This window comes from Miniopterus schreibersii (genome assembly GCF_964146895.1).
Source record: "Miniopterus schreibersii genome assembly, chromosome: 3".
Taxonomy (NCBI): domain Eukaryota; kingdom Metazoa; phylum Chordata; class Mammalia; order Chiroptera; family Miniopteridae; genus Miniopterus; species Miniopterus schreibersii.
This window is the reverse complement of record NC_138103.1, coordinates 49,627,937-49,645,147: the sequence shown is the minus strand read 5'-3', so window position 1 is coordinate 49,645,147 and position 17,211 is coordinate 49,627,937. Positions and strand designations below refer to the sequence as shown.

Below are 17,211 nucleotides of genomic sequence, written 5' to 3'. Positions count from 1 at the left end.
CCTAACTTGTGCAAAGCAAGGGACATGATGTTCCTTTGAGACAGGAACAGAAATAAGAACAGGAAGGATATATTTGTATTTAGTCTGTTAATCTTAGAAAAGAGCAATTTCCAATCCTTCCCACGATGTTTCTTGCATGGCATTTCTTTCGATCAAGTCCTTGCTTGCCTCCTTGCAAAATATTTTAAAACTATAACTTAAGTGACAAAACCTATGTACATATTATTAAATTCTAATTAACCTTCAACATGTCCTTTACCATGTCCTCCGCCTCAGCGTCTACCTCTCCTCAATTTGTCACGTTAGTTGGTGTAATTACCCAATTCTTTCATCCCCTGCTTTAGACGCACCACCAGCAGCTTCTACCTTCACTAAGCCACTGTCTTCCACCCCACCACTCACTCCTCCAAACCAAGCTTAGACTGCGAACTCCTGAGGCTATAACCCTGGACTCGACCGTAACTCCCAAGAGACTGTAGAAGAAATCCTTGAATAAAACGGATACTGCATAACTCGCGGTGTTTGGAAGACCACATCCTTCAGCAGCGCCCGAAGCCTCCGCTAACTCCCTGGGACACACCCGAGCCCCTGTTCAGCGCAAACCCAGTGTACGCGCGCGACGCGAAGGCTCAGTAGCTAACCGCACTGCACAAATTCAACAAGCTTCCCCTTTCACAACCGCCCTCCCCTCACCTGCAAGTTTCTAAATCCTTCCGTTCCAGAAACTGTAAAAAAATCCCTTCCATTGGAGGTTTGGCGAATGCACGCTTTTGTCATGTAGAATAGATTCCCCAGGGCAACCACCCCAAGGGGAGGCTCCGGTAATTTCAGTCTCCCCGGGGGGCATCGAATCCGCGAAACTGAGGTAGGACACCGAGGAGAAAAGCCTGTGTGGCGAGTTTTAAATCGTTCCTGCGATAAAGGAGAAGCTAAAATGTGGAAGTCTGAACCTGGCTGGTTAATGCGGGTTTGCGCGCTCGCCAGCCCGCGGCGGGGCGGCCTAGGGGGCGCGTGGACCACCTGGCTCCCCGCGCACCTGCCCTTCCCCGACCCCCGACCCCCGCGCCGCCCCGCCCTCGCCCCCGGACCCTACCTTGGGTGAGGGCCAGGAGGCAGTAGTGGACCAGAAAGCCCTGGGGCGTGTTGCAGAGCTGGAAACACCGGGGCTGGAAGTTCCCCCACCCGCAGGGCCCCTCGAACTCCGACCGCGACTCCGGCCCCGACGGCTCTCGGGAGCCAGGGGGAGCTGCTGCGGGCAGAGGCGGCTCCCGTGACTTCGGGGGCGCCGGGGGCTCGTGCGGCAGCGAATTCTCCGGGGGGGTGTTGACGGACGAGACGGACACCTCGACGAGAGAGGGCGATGCAGAGAAACGGCGCGGGGCGTCCGGGCTGGAGTTCAGGAAAGCCGGGTTCTCAATGCCCTTCACCCGCTTCATGGTCCGGGTGGGTCCTCCCGACTCCAGCGCGTCCGAGCAGCCGAAAAGCCCAGGTCGCGCTCTGGCTCCTCCCCCGGGCAGGTGGCAGCGCCCCCGTGCGGGGAGACGCCCGCCGCCCGCCTCCCGCCTCCCGCCTCCCCCAGGGCTCTGGACGCGCAGCCGCTGGGCGCTCCGTCCGCGCGCCCGCCGGCCCGGCGGCGGAGTTGGCGTTCGCGCAGCTCACCTGTCGCCGCCGGCGCCAACCGGAAGGCGCGGCGTGGGCGTGGGCCGGGCGTGGGCGTGGGCCGCCGCCCCAGGTGCACCCCGCCCGCCGCTCTCCCTCGCGGAGCCCGGGGCTGGGAACCGGGCGGAGGCCGGGGGTCCCGATGACCCTGAAGCGCCCCCGCGGCGCCGGCGGGAGAGCTGCAAACAGAGCTGCGTCGGAGGCCGTTCGGAAAACACCCCTCGGGTTTCTTCCTTAGTCGCTCCCGAGCCGGGCTGTGCCGGGACCTGAAGCCTCTCGCGGCCACGGTGCAGCACCTGGGATTCCACGAACGTCGTGGTAAGACTGACCTGTCACCCTCCTTTAGAAAGGAAGCCCTGCCCGCCTGCTCCCCATCACGACAGGGCTGCCTTTTTTGTTTTACTTCCCCAAAGCTGAAGGAATAAAAATTAAACGTTAAAAGCATATACGTGATATTCTTTCTGCAGTATGTTGCAGATCAACAGTGTTAATCAGGTACATAATTTCTACCGGTGGAACAAATAAGAAAAACACTTTGAAGAACTGAACGCCATTATACCATCGTAGTTACAATTCATTCATTCGTGGAAAGATTTATTTCCTGGGTGCCGAACACTGTTGGAGGCTCTGGAGGTACACGTGTGCATGGAAACTGACAATTACCCCTCGCCTTATGGTGCTTGCATTCTAGTAAGAGACGGGTAAGTAATGAGTATACAGTGCATTTCACTGTGGTAAGTGCTGTGGGGAAAAATGGAGCAAGGGCAGGCTAGAAAGTGTGTGTGTTAGAGAAGGGGAGGAACGCATTTTAAACTGGGCAGTGAGGGAAGGCCTCACTGCGGTGTCTTTCCAGCTAAGGCCTGAAGGAGGCAAGGAAGAGAGCCTGGTATGTTGGAGAAATAGTGGCTGGGGTGGAATGAGATCGTTGGAGAGAAGTAGGAATTGAGGGCAGGTGAAGGAGTGCAGGTAGGGTGGAGGAGAAGTGTTTGGGGCCACACCTTGTAGGCCATTATAGGACTTTAGCTTTTATTGTGAGTGAAATAGGAAAATTTGGAACCAAGGAGTGACGTGATGCTGACACGATTCGGTTTTCAAAGGATCTGTTCTCGCTCCCCTTCAAAAGATAAGACTAATCTATTTCAAAGTAATATGTTTTAAGCAACAATGTTTTTAAAGCTATATATCAAGATCTCAGAATATTTCTTTCCCTAAATTAAATGTTTATTCCAATGAGGAACATCATAAAACATACATATTTTCTTTTTGCTGGGTACTCAGGGCTACATATACAAAATTGTTATGCTTCATAAGACTGTAGGGTGTTAAGGAACCTACTTCCTCAGATCTAATTACTGATTATAAAATATCTCAAAACAGGTCTCAGACGTTAGTGGGTACTATACTGCTATATTATATTGTTTTCAATGCACTACTACTATTATTCATATATAAGGCCCCTTTTATTAGAAGTTAGAGTACTTCACTACATATTAATTAATCATGCTATCAAGTTCTAGAGAGAATTTTCAAGTCTTGCTATCTTCACTTAACATCTGGCTGATGCCTGCCCAAGAAGCTACTTCTACATTCAATGCTAAGACCCCAGGAAGAGCAATGATTTGGTAACATATGATGGTCATATCTAGTGTAGCCTTTAATCCAGAGAAGAGAATATGGTGATAGAAAGGTTCCCTCTCCTCCTAAAATACGATGTTTTTTATTTCTTCTAACTATAGGCACTAGGCTCAATTAAGATGGCTTTCAGGAATGTTTTTCAAACACTATTACTTCTTAATGAAATAAGCTACAATTCAGAAGAAAGAAAACGCAGTGCATGGCACAAAGTATAAGTAGCATTTTGTGAAAATTCAGTTTCAATTCTTTATTTGCTAAGTTGAGGGATTAAGATTTTAAAAATATATCTTACTTTGAACAGACATACATCCTGTTTCTTGTTCCCTCACAGTCAAAAAAGGTCTAGACTGACAACATAGAGAAAGAGTAGAAATAGGAAATAACTTTATTTTTACATTTTTAATTAAATTTATTGGGGTGACATTGGTTTTGAAATAACATTTTTCAGTGTATGCAATATATCCCATTATTAATCCTTATAAGAGCAGTAGTAGCTATTATTACCTTGTTTTACATATTAAAGAGCAGATTAGTAACTTACCCAAGGTCATATACCTAAGAAAAGGCCTGCCCCTTTTTTCCATTGACCTTTAGAGAGAGTAGAAGGGAAGGAGGGAGAGGGCGAGAGAGAGAAACATTGATGTGAGAGAGACACATTGATCAGTTGCCTCCCACACGTGCCCCAACTGGGGCCAGGGATCAAACCTGCAACCCAGGTACATGCCCTTGACTGGGAATCAAACTTGTGACCCTTCAGTGCGAGGGCCGACACTCTAACCACTGAGCCACACCAGCCAGGGTTATGAAGTCAGTTCTCTCAGTCAGTTATCTCCCTGAACTTTGCATTTTTCTCTTTTAATTACTACAGCCTATCTCTGTTGATTAGAATTATTTCATAGAAATTGTAAGAGATCAAGACTCATATTTACCAGATGTTGATAAGGTTTGAAGACTAATTCTGTTCTGAATACCCCAGAGCTTTCAGATATCCCAGTTAGGTTTAGTAATCCTCCTAGGCCTCCTACCAAAAAAAGTTTAGACAGAAATGGACTTAAAGTGGTGTCTAAAGGTATAAATAGATATAATCACTTTTATCTATGAAATATGAAGTAATTTAACCAATAAGTAAATTTTGCTTTCATGAGATTTAATTAAATATAGTCACATCTTAGGGGTGGGACGAGATGGAGGAGGGTGTAGGAGGGATAAATGGTGATGGAGGGAGACTTGACTTGGGGTGGTGAACACACAATACAGTGTATAGACGATGTGTTGTAGACTTGAGCACTTGAAACTTGTATAATTTCTTAACCAGTGTCACCCCAATAAATTCAATTAAAAAAATTTTTTAAATAAGTTTAAATCATACTATCAAAGTCAAAGTAGCACAATCATCATGCACTTAAATCTATACTGTCTAAGGAGAAATCTCTATTCTTGGAGTGTTATAGAGTTGTGTTCAAAGCTAGCAGAAGTGCTATTGCTTCATTTTAAAGACAAATTGTTCTTACTAAAAGTGTTATCAACACCACTTTCCTGTTCCCCTACATCCTTTATGCTGCAATGATAGAAGGAAGGAGGTTCAGGTTTGCAACAAAGACAGAAAAGCAAAACACAACAAACAAAATGAAAAAGACCTGATAGGTTTTGTCCCTGATTATTCTGTGGAAAATGGAAAATTCTTATTTTTTAAATTCTTTGTTCAATCTAGGGTAAATTTAGTGAGCATAGTTAAAATATGACATTAAATTTCAGAAGGTAATTAATAAATTGTTATTAATTTTGTTATATTTTTGAAGGTGGAAAATGGGAGAAAGAACAGTATCCAAATTTTATAGTAAAGCTCCAACAATGTACACAGGAGCACATGCCCCTGCCTGTGGATATCATTCTCTGGGATGTACAGTAGTTAAGTCTTCCCCATCAGGCACTGGATAAACCAAGGAAAGTGACTTACTGACAGATGCTATCAAGGTTATTTCACTGACTCTTCTTGCTCTGATTCCATGCTTAAAAGCAATCTTCTCATTATATTTTGGCCTTCCATGTAGATATACACGTATAGGATGAAATGTACTTATGTACCTCTGTTGAGTACTTGATCATTTTCCTTTCTGTGTGCTTTTAATATTGTATAAGTTCCCTTATAGCTGCAGATTGGATGTGAATCCTTTACCAGTATAACACTATGAGGCTCATAGAATATTAGAATTAGAGGGATCTTCGGGAGAGCCTGAATGCAAAGATGGACAAGGGCAGATATTATTGAGGTAAATTAAAAATGCCAGTATTTAATACTCTTCCCTTCTGTTCTGGCTAATCCCCAGTGCTCCTATCTCAGTTTGCATGCTACCTCCTCAGAGACCTTCCTAGGCCACCCACCTAGCACCCTCTATGGCATCACTGTATGTTCATCTTCCACTTTTTACTACACATATTTTCTTGTTTATTTGTTGTTGATCTGTCTCCAAGGAGTGTAAACTACTTGAGAGTAGAGACTGTCAAACTTGTTCACTGCTCTAACCCCATAGGCAGAACTCATAGTTGTAGTAGGTACGCAATAACTATTTCTTAAATAGATGGGTGGGTGGGTGGGTGGATAGATGGATGAATAAATGATTTAAAATACATCTTGTGAAAAAAATATCCCAGCATTAAAAATTTATTAATACCACTTGATGTCATATTACTAAGTATAAGCAATGAAGCAATCTAAGCGATCTTGTATTCTTAACCTTTCTTTTCCATTTTAAATGCTCTACAAAATGCATAATTAAAAATAACAAATTATATCTAAGAAAAAATGTAATGCTGAACTAGATTATTTAAAATAATGTTTTGATTGCAGTTATATAAAAACACATATTTATATTGAAAAATTACATCTATACTTTTTTAGTCTTACTAACCATAAATAATGAAGAAAGTACATTCATAAACAAGGCTGGTCATAATTTTTTAAAAAGAAAACAAGTAAACATATACAATAATCCCATAAGAAAACTAACCCAATAGGTTATGAAAAATAAACTAGTATTAGTGTAAAATACTATACAGTATCAAGTTAAGCATTAAAAATTTATTAATACCACTTGATGTCATATTAATATGTGATAATTATTATAATTTATTCAAAACATTATGAACTCATAAAAGCATACTTGTGATACAAACATCACAACATTAGATATAGTGAAGAAAACATTGTTGGACTTATATATATTGAGAAATGCTTTAAACTAGAGGAAAATTATTCTACTGTAAATTAGTAATTAGGATATTACTTCTAAAACATATTGCTTTTCCACTCAAAATCTGACTTTGATGCCTGGAAACAGTCATTAATATGCTATGATTCGCCCAGCCAGGTGTGGCTCAGCGGTTGAGCATCAACCTAGAATCCCGTCAATCGGGGTTCAATTCCCTGTCAGGGCACATGCCCGGGTTGTGGGCTCGATCCCCAGTTGGGGGCGTGCAGGAGGCAGCTGATCAATGACTCTCTCATCGTTGATGTCTCTCTCTCTCTCCCTCTCCTTTCCTTTCTCTGAAATCAATATATATTTTTTTAAAAAGCTATGATTCTATAGGACATATGTAATCGCAATGTTATGATCATGACAAAAATGTAATCTTTATTGAATAAATAAACTACAACTCTTGATAGTCCCATCAACCCACAATTTAATTCCTACCCATTTTTTTAACAAACAGAAGTAGATGGTGAAGGTTATTAAAATTTAGATTTATAGAACCTTAAGGGACATCAAGATATCATTTGTTCTGCATCCTGCTTCCGGGAAGATTAATGTCAAATGCACCCAAAAGCTCAATGTAACCCAGCCAGTGTGGCTCAGTGATTGAGCATCAGCCTGTGATCCAGGAGATCGAGGTTCAATTCCCAGTCAGGGCACATGCCCAGGTTTCAGGGTTGATCCCCAGCAGGGGGTGTGCAGGAGGCAGCCGATCAATGACTGTCTCATCATTGATGTTTCTATCTCTCTCTCCCTCTCCCTTCCTCTCTCTGAAATCTATATATATATATAAAATCTCAACGCAGTTGGAAACAGGAAATCGACCAATAACAAAGTGATAGTGAGTGAGGAACTTTTGTATATTCTTCCATAGTAATCTTTTCATAATTTACTAGGAGTTGGGAGAAGTCTAGTATGAGGTTGAGGAAGCTAGCAGGCTACTGTTAATTAGCAAAATAATTTACTTGTAAAAACAAGTAAGAGCTTTAATGAACAGAGTTCAAGGCAGTAGACATAGGGAAAACAAACAAACAAACCCTTACATTGCTACTTTATAATTTGTGAAAGCTTTTAGAAGGTGCTCCTAAAAACAAGAACAAAAGAATGCAGAAAAAGGAGATAAACAGAACAAAAATGGGTAAGACAAAAAGAAAGCAAGTAATAAGGCGATGATTTAAACCTAACTCTATAAATAATCACAGGTGAAAATATGGTAAACATTCCAATTAAAAGGAAATGATCAGATCTGATATAAAATGCAAGAACCAATTAAATAACTGCCTACAACAAACATACTTTAAATATAAATGATAATAACCTAAAAGTAAAAAAATGAAAATTTTGATTAGTGCTTACACAAATCAAAAGAAACCTGTAGTGGCTACATTAATAACAGTAACAGTCCAAATAAACTTCACAGCAAAAATACATATATATTATCTGGGATAAAGAAGGTTATTTCCTGATAATAAAGGGGTAAATTCATCAAGAGGGCTTAAGCATCCTAAACAATTAGGCACTTAAAAACAAGATGTCAAAATGCACAAAAAAGAAAGAAAAAAAACTGCAGGGAAAAATAGACAAATGCACAGAGATTTTTAATACCTGCCTCTCAATTAGAGTATGATTGGTGATCTAAGCTGAGCAGAGGTACAAGCAGAAGCCAGAATGTGGTACACTGAGGAGTTAATGGAGATGAGATAGGAGACACCCCCTGCACCCCTCTAGTAAGCTATTTGGCTATGTCAAGAAAGAAACATATAGTTGATTTTGGTTAAGGTTGCACAACTCTTACCATACTAGAAACCATTGAGTTGTACACTTAAAATGAGTGAATTGTATGGTATGTGAGTTGTATCTCAATAAAGCTGTTTTAAGAAAACGAAAAATACAGGAGAGTGAATGTAGTCAAGGACACAAGGTAAGAGAAAAACTTGAACATATTTATATGCTGAAAGGTAAAAGCCAATGCAAAGTGAGAGTTTAAAGAGCCATGTGGTAGGGTTCCTGAGGAGGTGGAGAGAATGTCACCTGAGCATAGGACTCGGAAGCCAGGGCTGAAGGGAACACAGGGTGGCCAGGCAGAGAAGCACGGGGCAGATGTAGATGTGTTTGTGGGTGCGAAGGGCTTGGCAGTTGAGTGAGCTCACCCTAGTGGCTTGCGGCTTGTATTTTCTCTGTGAAGTAAGACTTCTGAGAATGAAGAAACCCATCTCTCCTGCTTCTGCCTCCAGCTGGAACCATTTGCTAAAAATGGGGGGTTGGGGTTTAGTTCTAAGACAGAAAAGTTCTAGACCCATTGAATTAGAGCCATACAAAATGGGATAGACTACCTCCATAGATAAATTTTCTATCAGTAGAGGAGCTAGCTGGTCGGCTCTTGAGAATATTGTGGAAGGCATTCAAACTATACAGATTTGGGTCTGCAATCACCGAAGCCCTTTCCAAATGTGAAATTCAGTGACACTAAAACTCTGTAATCATCCATTAATTTCCTAAAATACTGACAAGAATATAAATTTAGTTAAATTTGTTTCATCACACAACTATTTAGTGTCAGGTCCATAACTAGCATTCTGTTGTCCTTCCACTGGACCGCTTTCATTCCTTCTCCTGATCTTATTCCCATAGCCAGCAACCTGTGTTTCCCCCAGGCCTTGGCCAGGCAAATAAAGGGACTGTGTTCTAGCCCGGCCGGGCGTGGCTCAGCCGCTGAGCATTGACCTGGGATCCAGGAGATCAAGGTTCGATTCCCGGTCAGGGCACATGCCTGGGCTGGGGGCTGGATCCCCAGGCGGGGGCGTGCAGGAGGCAGCCGATCAATGACTCTCTCATCATTGAGGTTTCTATCTCTCTCTCTCCCTTCCTCTCTCTGAAATCAATAAAGATATGTTTAAATAAATAAATAAAATAAAGAATAAATGGACTGTGTTCTAAGCTAACTGGAACTATTTATGATCTCACTGGCTAAGGTGTTTGCTTGTTGTGACCATCTTCCTTTCTCAGCATTTTTGACTGAATAGACAATAAAGCTCTTACACTTCTGATGTACTGTTTACCCCCACTCTTGTTTTCTTTTTATGTCTAAGGCATTCAGAGTACACGTTAGCAAAGAGAGAAAGATTCATTTCTGGGATATGGGTGGGAAATAAAACAAGAATGAAGATACTACCTAGTTTTGAGGTCATTCATGGAGTGGAATGAGTCATAATACAGTAAGGCACATACAACTGTATACAAACAAATACTTTCCCAAATAATGGACCTGAATATAAAGGGTATATTGCATGAATGCCACTCGAGCTACTGCCTAAAATAGTATAATAAAACAATAAGTATGGTATGCTATAAGCATGAAACTACTGTAAGCATAGACATTAATTAGTTACTATAATGTATGTGTCATAATATTTAAGCATCATTGTTAATGACAAAGTTTTGGATTCAACTACACATTCTTTTATAATGGCCATGTTTCAGAAACTTATACCTATATTTCCTTGCCCCCCCCCCAAAAAAAAGTCAAGAGTAAAGGCAAAAATCTTAAAGTGAAATTCAAGCAGTAAAATAAAATTGCCCACAGGATACTGACGACTCCAGACAGTAGAGGCTGATCTGGAAAATATTTCCCACCAGGCAATAGGTACCAACCTGTGGTTGTCCCAAACTTAAACATTAAAGATAATTTCAATAATCCCCAAACAGTTTTGCATGTATTATATGAATATACAGAAAGAGGTGACATAATGGTTATGGTTCCTGGTTCTTATATAGTAGGTATAGAAATGTTGATTTTTGAACACAAGAAAAGTAAAGGCCAGTAGCTGTCTCTCCATATCACCAGGCTGTTTGTTCCAGGACCCCCCTTGGATACCAAATTTCACAGAAGTTCAAGTCCCTTATGAAAAATGGGGTAGCATTTGCATATAACCTATATTTGCAGATAGGCCGCAGCAGGTTATGCCTGCTATGGGTGACAAATTCAAGTTTTACTTTTTGGAACTTTCTGGGATTTTTTTCCCCCAGAATATTTTTATCAGTGGCAGGTTGAATCTGTGGATGCAGAACTTATGGATATGGAGGGCTGAGTGTACACCATTTTAGATGTTCTGAAGAGAATATATTTGATCATAGAGACTAATTCAAAACTGACACTGTCATATAATTTCCACTTCACCTGAAGGGTCTATGCAGCTTCCTTGCACTATTCTTGCAAGTTTTCTGTAATTTTGCACTTGGACCAAAACTTGAAAAAGTAAAGTCTTGTCGCTACCCTTTATAAATCCTCCAGTGCTTTCCACCATACTTTGAATAAAATTATGTCCTTCCCATGGCCTATAAGGTCCTATGTATTTTAGCTCCGCCTACCACTCCAACATTATCTCATAGTGCGTCACTTCTTGCTCAATATACTTTAGTCATAAAGGGCTCCTGTTTTCTTCATATGACATACTCTTCTCTGCCTCCTGGCCCTTGAACTTGCTATCCTCTCTGCCTAGAATATCACTTTCTAGGATCTAGTAAAGCTGACTTTTTCTCAACATTCAATCTCAGCACCTGTCATCTCAGGGAGGCTTTCGAAATATTCATTACACACACACACACACACACACACACACACACACACACACACTGTTACCTTATCCTGATTACTTTCCTTATCACAATTCACAAATATTTTCTTTACCTGTATATTACTGTACTTCTTCTAAACCGGAGTGGTTTTGTATTCCCAGTTCTAGCATGATAAGGGTTTAATAAATATTTGTTGAATAAATCTATTTGAAAGAAAGGCACAATATAGTTATCTTTGTAGTAATCATAATGATAGCCACCATTTATTTTGGCAGCAACGTGCCAAGTCCCTTACGTGTATTACTGTATTGTGCTGTATTGCGCCACGTCTTTCCTCACTTACCATTGTATCCTTACCTTTCATACTGCGATGGGCAGCTTCGGAAATGGCTCCAGTGAGCACCCCCTCATGGATACCATTTTGGCCTCTCCTTCCCTGTGTGTACTGGCTGGACCTCCTGACTCGTCTCTATCAAACAAGATACGTCAAACATGGTGGGGTAGGGTGATTTAAAAACAACAACAACAAAACTGACTTTGCTGAAGTGAAACCTGGCATATACAGCCTTGACCAAATTATCAAGGTTAACAACACGGGCAGTGTACTTTGACACCATGTCCCATAATATGATGCAATGGAAAGGGCAAATCATTTCTGTGTTGTTCTTCTTATAATGCAAAATCTCCATATAATCATGAGAAAATATCAAAGCAAACCTAATGGAGGGGCGTTCTACGAAATAACCACCAGTTGTGAAAAATCTCAGGATCATGAAACACAAGGAAATACTGAGAAATGATTACCGATCAAGGAGACTACGGAGGCACAACTAAATGCAATGTGACCTCCTGGGTGTCACATCCTGGAAGAGAAGAGCAGGGGTGGGAAACGTGAATTCTAAATAAAGTTGTAAGTTAGTTTTTTTTTTAAAGTGTTGAGATGTCAGTCCTGAGACTAGGCTATAGAAGAATGCGAGTTCCATCTTGTTTGCATTACTCTCTGGGTCTTCTTGCTTGCTGTGCTGATGAAGCAAGTTCCGCGACGCGAGCCCACATGGAAAGGCCCACAGGCAAGGACCTGAGAGTAGCCTCTGGTCAAAAGTCAGCCACTCGGGCCCTTGATCCAAATCCCTTGAGAAAACAAATCCTACCAGCAACCACACAACTATCATATGATTGAGTTTAAAAGCCGACTCTTTTCTATGTAAGCCTTGAGATGACTGCAGCCACAGAGGACACATTGATTCCAGCCCTGTGAGACGTGGAGGCATGAATCCCAGGTAAGCTGCACCCGGATTCCTGACCCACAGAAACTGGATGATATATGTTGATTTAAGCCACTAAGTTTTGGATTAATTTGTTAGGTAGTAATAGATAATAAAGACCCATGTTTCTATGCAATTATCATTCCTATTTTTCCAATGAGAAAAGTAGCTTAAAGTAGATAACTGCCCAAAGTTACATAATTGACAGAACATTCAAACACTCATCTCCCAAACACAAAGTCTATGGTTTTAATCACTGCATTATAATGTGCTCATAAAGTCCCTTAAAATAGTGGTTGTATTTCTTAATGAAATTGTTCTAAACCAGAATAAAGTTTTACAAAACATCTGATCCTACTGCCAAATAAATGTAAGAAAAAAATACCCCTTACTATGTAACTACGTCAAAGTAAAACTATGGAGTTTTGGGGGGTTTTTCACCATGATCCAAAAGGATAATATTAAGTAATCCCACTTAATGTGTTCTCTCAGCTACTTGGAAATACTTTTGGTAATCAACATTTGGTGAGCCCAGCAATGATAGATAAAATCAGATGTCCTATAAGATTCTGTAATGTGTTCAAGGGATTTCAGGGCTGATCAAGGAGAAGGGTATGACCACGAGGTGACAGTAGCACAGATGAGCTTTATTTGGGAAACACTTTTACAAGTTTGCACAGCTCGATACCAGCCAGAGGCTATTGCAAAAGGGAGGAGATGAGAAGCAATGTCCTGAAGGGGAGGAGGGCAGGGAACTCCAGGGGAGAGGAGACTGAGAGGGAATTAAATGTCCAGGTGATGTCACACGGTAGCTGAGCAGGGAGTCTGGGTCAGAGAGCTCTGCAAGGTCAGCAGTAGTTTGGGGTCTTTGATAGCTACAGGATTTATTTTATCTATAGTTAGCATTGTTGGGCACAGTTTCCTACGACGTGCAAAGGAGACAACTCAAAACGACAAAAAGCCTGTTTGTTTGGTCTATGTTGAAAACAATTGGATGTGTAAAAATTTTAGTTTGGCACCAGCGGTTTTTTGAGCTAACAGATCTCGGAGGCCGCTATGAGAAATAAAAAACCTAGGGACCAACTTTGGTTCATTTATATAAAAGATTCACACTAAAGTTCTATAATTGACTAAGTCAAATGGCAACAACTTGCCTTCAAAAACCACTAGGTTAAGATAACATCATACCGTTTAGTTCTTTGGCAGGTAGCTGCCAAAGAAGTATTTGTTCAGGCATACAAGAGGCTCGAAGCTCTTTGAGGAAAATGTTGGCTTCTTGACAGCCATTACTCTAGACTCTGCCCCAGGCACTTTCATGAGGAGGTGGGGTTACCTCTAAGCAAAAATAAGACAACCTCTTAACTTGTTTAACTGCATCTTATCCTGCTACTGACCATTGTTTGTAAAGATTGCGTGGATCTTTTCGGTAAGATACGGTCTTTGTGTCAGGCACTAGCCATAGAGTACAATTTAGAATTGTAAATATTGTGTGTTAAAAGTGTAGACGGGGTGTGACAGTCTAAGTGCAATGTCAGCCATAAAGTCTTCTAAATTCTGTAAACTCTATCTTCAAGCCAGAAGCCCAGAAATATTTATTTCTAGCTCAACGTTCAATGAGGATTTGAGAGTGTTTGCTATGCTATCCATAGTCACTCAGGGGCCCAGGTTGACTGAGGAGCTAGCTACCATCTTGCAGTTATACCATCTAAAACATACAGACACAGCAGAAGAAAAGAATCTGATCTGAAAGTGATCCATTTCACTCTGCTCACACTTCAGCGACCAGGAGGAGTAAATCTAACTTCAAAGGGACTGGACAATTAAAGTGAGGAGAGGGAATAGGCTATTTGATGAATATTATCTCTGGGACAATGTCATTCTTAGAAGTATTTGAGGACTAATATGATAGATGTATTAGTTTCTTATTGCTGCTATAACAAATTACCACATACTAGTGACTTAAAAATAACACAAATGCACTACCTTATAGCTGTGATGGTCAGAAATCTAAATTAAAATCAAGATGTCAGCATTTGGCATTCCTTGGTTTGTTGCCCTCTTCCTTCAATCTTCAAAGCAAGAAATGGGCCATTGAGTCTTTCTCACATCACATCATTCTGACACTGACTCTTCTGCTTCCGTCTTCCACATTTCAGGATCTTTGTGATTATGTTTAATTTGGATAATCCAGAATAAACTATTTTAAGGTCAGCTGATTAGAATCTTAATTTCACTTGCAAACTTAATTCTCCTTTGCCACATAGCATAACATTCACAGGCTCCAGAGACTAGGACGTGGACGTTTTTAGGGGCCATGTTCTGCTTACCAAATAGGATTTAAAAAAAAAAAAGTTGTGCGGCTTTGGCCTACCTGATATTAAAGATAATGCATGTTATGTAATCCAATGACTTTTATATAAAATTCAAATTTAAAAAATAATAAGAACTGACAAATTTCCTTTTATCAGTTCGTGGAAACAAAGTGACACAATATGTTTTCCTTTTAGTGTTAGAGAAAAAGAAGAAGAAAAATGAATTCAGTAATACATTGCATACCCATTTAAGTACCAGTTTCCGGAACAAGTAAATCCTGTTTTCCTAGGTACTCCTATAATTTATTTCTCCTTTTTAAAAAATGCTCCCTGTTGCTTCTAATGCTTTTAGAATAAAAAAGTATTAAGAAGTACACTAGTCAAAATATAGAACAATGTCAGCATTGCTGAATCAAAGAAAAATTGTAGAAATTTGGGTGCAAAGTGAAAGGAAAACTAAGTGTTGAACTTTATTCTGCAGAATATACTTATATTTTATTTACAACCACACAGAGATCAAGATATATATGAACTTGGAAGAAAGAATATTCAGAGGAATAAAATAGAATCTCTTCCCTAAGGAGCCCAACATTTATTTAGAATGACAAAACTGCACCCATAACTTGCTATATCTACCAAGAAATTAACAGAAAAGTATAGAGCAATGCTGTAGGAGTTATATCAGGAAGAAAAGATGGGAAACTGAGTAATTACATGATAAAAGGTCTGATGGGACAAGTTTTTAAATAATAGATTTTCTGTTTTAGAGCTGTGTTTTAGGTTCACAGCAAAAATGAGAGGAGATAACAGAAATTTCCCATGTAAACCCTGTTCCCAGTCCTACGCAATTATCAACACCTCCCCACCCCCATCCCCCAGGATGGTACATTTTGTTACCACTGATGAAACTGCATTGGGAAATCAGTCACTTACTTTAGGTTTCACCCTTGATGTTGTACATTCCATGGTTTTGGACAAACTTACAATGACATGTATCCACCATTATAGTATAGTTTCATTGCCCTGAGAATTATCTGTTCTCTGCCTGTGCCTCTCTTCTTCCCCTTAACACCTGACAACTACTGATCTTTTTACTGTCTCCATAGTTTTGCCTTTCCCAGAATGTTATATAGTTAGAATCATACAGCATGTAGTCTTTTCAGATTACGTTTTTTTCAGTAATATGCATTTAAGTTTCCTCCATGTCTTTTTATGGGACGATAGCTCATTTCTTTTTAGTGCTAAATAATATTCCATTGTCTAGATGGACCAGTTTATTTATCCATTGTCTATGAAGGACATCATTTGCTTCCAAGTTTTAGCAATTATGAATAAATCTGCTCTAAACATCCATGTGCAGGTTTTTGTATGGATATACATTTTTGGTTCCTTTCAGTAACTACCAAAGAGTGTGATTGCTGGACTTTATGGTAAGAGTATCATTAGTTTTGTAAGAAACCATGAAGCTGTCTTCCAGAATGGCTGCACCATTTAGCATCTCCAGCAGCAATGAGTGAGAGTTCCTGTCGTTTCACATTCTCACCAGGATTAGCTGTTGTCAGGGTTCCAAATTTTTACCATTCTAGTAGGTGTGTAGTGGTGTCTCATTGTTGCTTTACTTTGCATTTTTCTAATGACATATGATGTGGAGCATCTTTTCTTATTTGCCATCTGTATACCTTCTTAGGTAACATATCTGTTAAGATTTTTGGCTCATTTTAAAACCAGGATGTTTTCTTATTGTTTGAATTTTAAGAGTTTCTTTATATAGTGTGGGGCAAGAGTAGGTTTAGAGTTGTTTGTATAGAAAATAATACAGTAATTAATAAATAGCACAAGAATAAACTCTGTTTCATGTACTCACAACTGTAAACCTACTTTTGCCAAGCCTTGTATTTTAGATAGCAATCCTTTATCAGATGTGTCTTTTACAAATATTTTCTTCCAATCTGTGGCTTGTCTTCTCATCTTTTGCACAGCAGAAGCTTTTAATTTTAATTAAATCCAGTTTATTAATTATTTCTTTCACAGACTATGCTTTCCATGTTTAATCTAAAAAGTAATCACCATGTCCAAGGTTATCTAGGTTTTCTCCTATCTTATCTTCTATGAGTTTTGTAGTTTTGCATTTTACATTTAGGCCTAAGATTCATTTATAGTCAAGTTTTGTGAAGGGTATAAAGTCTATGTCTAGATTCACTGTTGTTGTTTTTTCATGTGAATATCCAGTTGTTCCAGCACCATTAGTTGTAAGCACTAATTTGTCAAAGATCAGTTGACTACATATGTAGCTCTAGTTCTGTGCTCTCGATTCTGGTCCAATACCACACTGTCTTGATTACTGTAGCTTTATATTAAGTCGTGAGTCTGGTAGCTTCAGTCCTCCAACTCTTTTCCTTCAATATTTCCTTGGCTCTTCTTAGTCTTTTGGCTCTCTCTATAAACTTTAGAATCTTTAGGCTGGGCAAAAAAAGACTAATAAAAACAACATATTGATCTCTCAAAAAACTATGT

General features: G+C 40.1%; 1 protein-coding gene across 1 annotated transcript in view; it reads right to left on the bottom strand.

Annotated features, from left to right (window-relative positions):
- Positions 1-1,501, bottom strand: part of SLCO4C1 (solute carrier organic anion transporter family member 4C1) — a 59,057-nt gene extending 57,556 nt beyond the window's left edge. The window contains exon 1 of the mRNA XM_081132061.1: positions 1,094-1,501. Coding sequence (XP_080988187.1) covers positions 1,094-1,436 — 343 coding nt within the window. The 5' untranslated portion in view covers positions 1,437-1,501. The remainder of the gene's footprint in view (positions 1-1,093) is intronic.
- Between the last annotated feature and the right edge of the window lie 15,710 nt (positions 1,502-17,211).